Source organism: Malurus melanocephalus, unplaced genomic scaffold (assembly GCF_030028575.1).
Source record: "Malurus melanocephalus ecotype Western Australia unplaced genomic scaffold, MMel_1.1 scaffold_114, whole genome shotgun sequence".
In the NCBI taxonomy this organism is placed as follows: domain Eukaryota; kingdom Metazoa; phylum Chordata; class Aves; order Passeriformes; family Maluridae; genus Malurus; species Malurus melanocephalus.
In genome coordinates, this window is record NW_026623346.1 from 894900 (window position 1) to 902591 (window position 7692).

Consider the following 7692-nt stretch of genomic DNA (forward strand, 5'->3'; position numbering starts at 1 on the left):
CAAAAAACAAAACCTCAAGCTGTTTCTGCTATGTCCTTCAGCAAACAGAGCCTGGAGTAAACCCTTCTTGGCTGTTCGATCATGTCAGAGACGAGATAAAAAAATAAAGAGCAAGCATGCTTTTACCCACACAAGAGAAAAACATCAGAAGCCCAAAGCAGAGCACTCTGAAATGCACAGCGCACATCTGTTTCAAAACTATTTATTTCTACGTTAGCAGCACACAGAAGACACCGAGCACAGGCTTACACAATCTCAGCCCACCTACCGTCCTCCTTGTCCAGCACCATCATCTCCGCAATCAAGAAAAGTCTGGGCACAGATGCTTCTCCAGCAGCCTCCGCTCAGGGGAGAGGAGAACAAGTCTCTGGGAACACAAATCAGCTACGGTACAGCTGATCGTCCTTTAGCAGCAAGTGAGCTCTAATTACCCAGTTGTCCAGCTTTTAACCTAGATTGCACTCAGTTAGAATTACACTCAGAAATAAAGCACTTTGCAGATACAAAAGCAGTCTCACCTACTTTTGTGCCTCAGAATTGCAAGGAACTAAAACTGCAATTTAGAAAGAAGGGGGATCAGAGCTGTTTCTTTGGTTCTCACCTTCTAAATGGCTCAATTTACACAGTATAATCTATTTTAATGTAATTGCCTTTGATAGCTCATAACCCCGGCTGTTGCAACTGCGCAGCTTTCAGCCTTATAAAGTGTTTTCCCTTTGGATTTAAGCTGAATCTAAATCCGAAATTATATTCAGAGAGGGTAGAATACCTAAGCCCGACTACTGCCGCCTCTGCTTCTCAACTGGCGAGCCCTGCTCACTCGCACTGAATAAATGCACGCGTTTCCCAGGGCCCCCTCTCGTGCTCCTGCCGGGGATTCCTGGCGGAGCGCAGCTTCCCGGCTCAGCAGCACCACCTGCAGCCCGCCCGGCCCCCGCCCAGGTGCCGCGGGCCACCTGCGCCGCCGCTCTTTGTCCTCTGCGGCTCYGGAGCACGGGGGATGCTCCGGCTCCGTCCCTTGGAGCGGGATTTTGCCTGACACCACACAGCAGCTCGGCCAGGTCAGAGGCTCAGAACTCTGCGCAGCTGATGCCGCCTGCGTTACACACCAACCCTGCTAGATTTCACACATCTCTGGCGACCTAAAACTTGATACTAATTTTCTGCACAAACATTTTGGGTTTGTTTTCACATATCGGTATTAGTTTCAGGGTGTACTCCAGAGAATRCAGCTCCATTTTCACCAGGTCGATATTGAAATGATTTTACCTAATCAAACGCAGTRCAAAACCTTACAGGTTTGCTCTGCTCTCCTGAAATGCCATCAGTGCCCAAATATAAAGTGACAARTTGGGGGCCCACGTCTTTTATCCTTCGTCCTGCAACTCTCAATCCATTTTCAGACAWGTCATCTGTTGTCTCCAATGGCTCTCATAAGGATTGCAGGATCAGTCGCTTCGCTACCAAGATCAACAGCARCGTTTCACTCATCTCGGTCTTTTAATCTGAGAAAACATTTCATTTCTGCTTTAATGATACTTCTTCCTCCCTTTTACAACTGATACAACAGTACTCTAAAGAGCATGATAGCGGGCTCAAGTTATATATCCTTAATACTGATTTTTAATTAGATTCCTTATCCCCAGCTGAAGTAGCTTTTCCTTCTCCCTTCATTCACAATACTTAATCCTAACAGTCCTTGAGAATATTTGATGTTAAATGCACCGTTTTGCATTGAACTGTTTTCATCTAGTGCTTCATCCTGTTTCCTGGTGATACTAGTTTGCAAGTGTTGAATATGTATTTTAGCGTAAGAGTGCAACCACCATAAATAACCATTTTCTTTTAGAAGTATCACAAGCTAAAAATGAGGAGGACTTTATCCCAAAGATTAAAGTGTAATAGTTAAAAGCATCCATGCAAAAACCAACAAAACCACAGGCTTTTCTAGATTTGAGATTCTTTAATACTTTCAAAATACTATTGGCCTCCATCAGAAAATGGTGAACTCCAAAAACGTATCTTTCTGTTTGCATAATTTTCAATCCTGTCACCTTCAAAAAGGACAAGCTTACCCCAAAATATATGGTACATTTCAACTTAAACTATTTGGCAACTACAGGAAAAGGAGGGGTTTTGATAAAAATGAAGTTAGCCATTGTCTGTCACAGCTGACTTCTGCAGCAGAGCAAAGTAGCAGACATAATGCACTCATGAAAAAATACGCAGTACTGGATCAATGTACATTTTATTCCTTTACTGCTCCATCATGTCATAGAGGCTGAATTACTCTCTGTGCAAACAGATTTTTTTAAACACTTTATCTGCTTACTCATTTCACACACCAACAATTTAAAAAAAGTTTTCTAACCCCCAACACATTTGTACAGCAATTTAAKTCAACTACAATTAACACAATCTGTTGGAATTAATCATGCTACCTGATGTCAGTTTACTTTTTTAAGCAGAAATCTGGTCTTTGTGATCAAAACATTTACGTATTTGAGAAATTTCTTAACTCTCATTATCTCGAAATCTATAAATGCGCTGCACGGTGCGTAGGWTGGCTTGCCCACAGCAAATTCGGCAGTGATTTATGCAGTGGAACTGACTAAAACGCAGGCCTTGAAGTTTTCTCTTTCAACCCTTCTCTCCCCCACCCCTCTCGTCCCTCTTCTCTCAGTTCCTAACATTTGTTCGGGGAAGATACCTGCCAAAGTTCCGCTGTGAACCAGTCTTTTCTAATATCAAGTCATGTTGCATCAGTCAAGTTATATTATGTCATTTCAAACACACAAAATGCTGTTACCTCCCTGACATAACTTGACGTGATGCCACAACACATTAAGTCAAAAACATTATTATTGCTGTTATTTTTCCAGTCTGCCCCTTCATCCTCAATATCTGTGAAGACGGACAGAAAAGTATTATTGAGTCTCTACTACTTCTCAGCACCACAGAGCATGCTTGCCAAGGAGCATTTTCGCTCACAAACCCKGAGTGGAAACACAAATCCGCAGTTATCACACTGCTGGGGCAAGCCTGGGGCTGGCACACACCCCAAAAGCCCTGAGCTGAAAGGGTGGGCAGCTGCCTCTGAGGCCATGGCCACGGCCCAGCTTCCCAAGTAGCCTTCGGGGATGCAAAAACAAGAGGCTACATTTCTACAAGGCAGCAAGTGTCCTCCTTGCGATGCACCAGGACTTCTGGGAGGGGTAATCCTGAAATCCTGCCTTCTCTATGCAGTAGTAAGTATGAATACCCCCACCGCTGCCAGAGACCTCAAAAGAAAACCCCTCAAAGAAAAACCCTACATGGCAAAGCCTCTTAAATCAAGGGGAGGATTGGATAGTAGCCACAACGCTGGGATTTTTAGATGGTAAAAACCAGACCAGCTTCTGGGAAAAAGAAAAAAACACAGGGGGAAAAAAGGCCATTTATGGGAGTAAAACAGACCCATTTTTATTAACAAGCTCATTCAAGCTTGATTTCAAAAGGAATTGGTTTAGTAGCAAAAGATTCCATTTTAGTCTATTTGTAACCTATGCAGGTCCAGCATCCCTTTTAACATTCGCAGATGAGCGGGCAAGTGGAGCCCATTTGAAGCAGGCAGAAAGAAACTTATAAAGGTAAAATAACCTCTTCCTAAAAAGAGTTCCTTCTCTGAGTCTCATCTCCTGTCCCCCATTTCTCCAGTGCATCTTTAAAAGTGACCATAATTTCTCTTCAAACATAACAACTCCATCAACAGCACAGGAGATTCCTAGGCATTACGGCATCTTGTTGCTCTGATCTCCACATACCTCTCATCAGGGGTTTGTTTCCTACTTTACTCCTTTTTTTAAGTGCACCCCAGACTAATTTCCTCTTTACCCCTATCACTGCCACCATTATTCCCTTTTATACAGCTGCTCATGAAATCTCCTGGAAGGAGGCTGTTGAGAACTGTCTGGATAATCAGCGGCTCTAGTTTCATTTCCTTACAGCACTGTCACGCCGGCCCCGAGCTCCTCGTGTATAATGAGTATGTCTGCGACACTTGAAAGASTCCAAACACCCCTATTAGGAAACCCTCTTCAGATCTCGGTCTTTCCTCGCAGCTCACCTGTGCCTCTCACCCCTGCGATGGAGGCAGCATCCTGCTGGCAGCCTGTCAATCACACAGAAACAGACACAGGTTGGCAGGCACCCCCTGACAGAGTCACCTGGATGAAGACATCACCCGGTTATTATTATTAAGGGGTATTAACAGAGACGATAAGAGCCCTTCCTCCCTTTTCCTCCAACAGCTGAGCAAAATTCAGGGGGCTCTTGCAAAGCAGATCACCCCTGGAAATGAGGTCAGAGAGAAACGCAAACCCTGCTCCCCACACCACTAAGAAATTACCCGCGTTTAATTCCTTGGTCGTTACTTAACCYTTTTACCTTAGTGCACAGGGAGTGCTGGATGAGAAAAGTCTTTATACTTTTATCTCTGACCAGTTAGATAAGTTCATTCTCTCTTCTCCAACACACGCGCTTTCCGCTGGAGCACTACAGACCCCATTAATAACACTACATCAGTTTACTTCAGAGGGCTTCAAGAAACTGGAGGAAAAAAAGATGCTGGGAGAGGGATTCTCCGAGGGCCCAGAGACATGTGACCGGAGYGCAGCGAGCTCCCTCCCCACGCACCTCTCTGGGGCAGTGAGCATTTAACCTTGTGGCTGTCAGCGCTCCGGCCCCCATCCACACGGCCGATGGCACAACCAGCCCGGGACTGCTCTTCGTGCCCCGTCCCACTCGGCRGTGTCGCGGCGGGCGGACTCTCCCCGTTCTGAGGCAGAAACTCCACATCAAAAGAAAAGGGGAAGGGAAAAGGGGTAGAGGGAAGGGGGGGAGAAAAAGAAAGCAGCGAAGGAGAGCATCTCCCACTTGTCTCTTCAGCCTGGCGTCCACTTTTCCGAGTTGCAGCCCCCCGCCAGCCCGACACAGGGACGTTCTGTGGCGATTTCCACGAGCACGCAGGGCCGCCCTGCCCGCAGCGGGAGCGCGGGGCGGTATTCGGGCACCCGCGGCCTCGGCAGCCGGCGGGGACACACGCTGAGGCTACCGGCGCTGATGGCGGCCCGGTGACGGGGCTGCGGGTGTCACACACTGCCCCGCCGGCCGCGGCGCGCAGCGGGGCCATCGCCAGCCGCCGCCGCGTCCCCGGCGCGGTCACCGCCGCTCCGCCCGGTTCCGTGCCGGTCACCGCCGCTCCGCCCGGCCGGGGACACCCACACCGCCCCGCCCGGCCCGGCCACTGCGGAGAGCGACCCGGGGCTGCCGCGGGGCCGCCGTCCCGGGCGTGCCCGGACCCCCTTTGTGAGCGGAGCGGTGCGGGACGGGCCGGGCAGCGGCGTCCTGCCGCGGCTCCCCGACCGCGCCGCCTCCCTCCGTGCCCCCGTCCGTCTCTCCCCGCCCGCCGCCGGGGCACCAGGGCGGGAGCGGCGGGCCCCGCGCCCCAATCCCACCTACCGTCCTCCTTGTCCAGCACCATTGTCCCGGGCGCCGAGGGCAGCCGCCGCCGCCGCCGCTCCGGCTCCTTGGGGCGCTCCCCCTCCAGCCGCCGCTCCGGGCACCGGGGCGCTGCCGAGGCGGGGGCAGCGGCGCGGCCGCCCCGGCGCTGCCCGGGACGCGAGTTCGGAGCGGGTCTGCGGCGGACTACGGCCGCGCTGGACGCCGGAGAGCTGGAGCCGGGCTGCCGCACCAGCCGCCTCGGCCCCGGCCCCGCCGCCGCAGCTCGAGTGCCAGTTTAGGGATCAAAGAAGAGGGGAGGGGGGGGGCAGAGGAAAAAGGTAAGGGAGGACCAGTATCGGGGGCTACTCCCCCTGTTTCGTCCTTCCCCAACCTGCGCTGTCAAAAATTGTCTTAATGTAATCGCGTGTGATCGCTCACAACCTCTCTCCCCTTTGCTGTTGCTACTGCAAGAGCTTTCCAGGCTTCTAAAGTGCTTTTCTCTTGATTTCACTCTAAATCTAAAATTATATTCAAAGGAAGGGGGGGTGGGAGGGAGGAAAGATGTGAACCTATCACTGAAAGCAAAAGCACTTGCCGCCTGCCTYGCTCGCTCGCTCTCTCTCTCAATTTATGTGCTTTGCACTCTCTCCTGCTGCTGAATAAATGCACACATTTCCCAGGGACCCTCAGATTCCCCTGTTAATTAAATCAATTCATTATGCTCAGATCTGATTAGCAGCCCCTTCCCCCCCTCTTTGAATCAATTATTCAATACACAAACATAATTGCCTGTGCCAGAGGTGTCTAAGTATTAGCTTATTTAACTCCAAGGACACTAATTACCCCTAGGGCAAGGGAACTTTTCTCATTAATTCTGACAAAACACAAAAGCACAGTTAAAGTGTGTGTGTATATACGTGTGTGAGAGAGAAGATGAAGGAGTGTATAGCCGAGGAAAGGAGGCTTTAACACACGTGTTACTGTATAAATAAGCTAAATTTTTCTTTTTACCTTCGCTTTAGATTTTTCCCCACATCTTATTTTCGCTAAACTTGTCCCGTCTGCCTCTCTGTTTTTAAAGTAAGGAACAGACTGGCATTGCAATGGTGTCACTTCTGGAGTGAAAGTGCTCACATCCAAAACCAAAAAGAAAAGAGTATGTGGGGCTGACAGGGAGCAAAGCAGAATTTGAAAATAGTTTGCTAAAGCAGAAAAGTCTGTGGCAGATGATCTTCTGTACTTTAAAAACCTGTGAAAGGAGTAGCCCTCTGAAGCAGCAGGTAAGATGATACATAATCTAGTATGTACGGGGAACAGTTCTGAATTGTTTACCATTTGAATTAATGTCAGTGCCCACTATTAATGTACTTGCTTCCTACGTTTACCATAATGGGCTTGATTTCCATTAGCTGAAGCTGGAATGCTAAAAAGAGCCTGGGCAAGACTGATGCAAACCGAGATCGACCATCATTGTGGTGTCTGAGACRCATGACTTCTGGCTGGCGTGTTACCCAAGTTTTACCTCTATGTGAACTTCCTTTAAATAAAAAAAGGGTAAAAAAAAAAAGAAGTAGTAATTGATTCCCCCAAATTAGGTTTTTACTTTCTAAAGACCTTTATTGTTCATGTCCTCAATGTGCACAGAAGTATTGAAGATTTTCTTTTTGTTTCCTTAGGCAATGCATGAGCTGATCCATTAATCCATTTGGCTTTATATATCAGGAAACTAATATTAGCTCAGCTCATCTATTAGCTTTTATTTAGGTCCCACCATGTTGCCTTTTTTTGGACTTTTCTTGAGGTCGTTCCCCTTGAGGGGAGCCAGATGATTTTTGATAGTTTTTAGGGGAGATAGCGCTGCACATCATCTCATGGGAACTGTCACATCCCCAGTTCCCCCTATTCACATTCACTCCTTCAAGATGCCCATTATTAAACCTGCCTGTTTGGCAATTCTACCCACTCCCTTTAAGGCACACCTTGCTCACATCATCTATAGCCAAGGGGATCAAAAACCCCACAGGCACCTCCTCATCACCCCTACAATAAGGTAAACAAACCCACAGCTAAGACTGCTTGGCAACAAACAATAAATATGACTGGGAACATAAAGTTGTGTTTCATTAGTGCAGTATGTTTTTTCTGGGAATACACACATATAAGGATAAAAATGCTTTCAGCTTTGTAACACAGCAAACCCTGTTAATTCTC

At 48.2% G+C, this 7692-nt stretch overlaps 1 protein-coding gene across 2 annotated transcripts in view; it reads right to left on the reverse strand.

The window, feature by feature from the left end:
• Window positions 1–5564, reverse strand: part of LMO1 (LIM domain only 1) — a 60148-nt gene extending 54584 nt beyond the window's left edge. The window contains exon 1 of one of the 2 annotated variants that reach the window (XM_057369697.1): window positions 5500–5564. In XM_057369697.1, coding sequence (XP_057225680.1) covers window positions 5500–5521 — 22 coding nt within the window. In that variant the 5' untranslated portion in view covers window positions 5522–5564. Of the gene's footprint in view, window positions 1–268; window positions 794–5499 lie in introns of those variants that run through there. The other variant, XM_057369695.1, reaches the window with a different exon arrangement.
• Between the last annotated feature and the right edge of the window lie 2128 nt (window positions 5565–7692).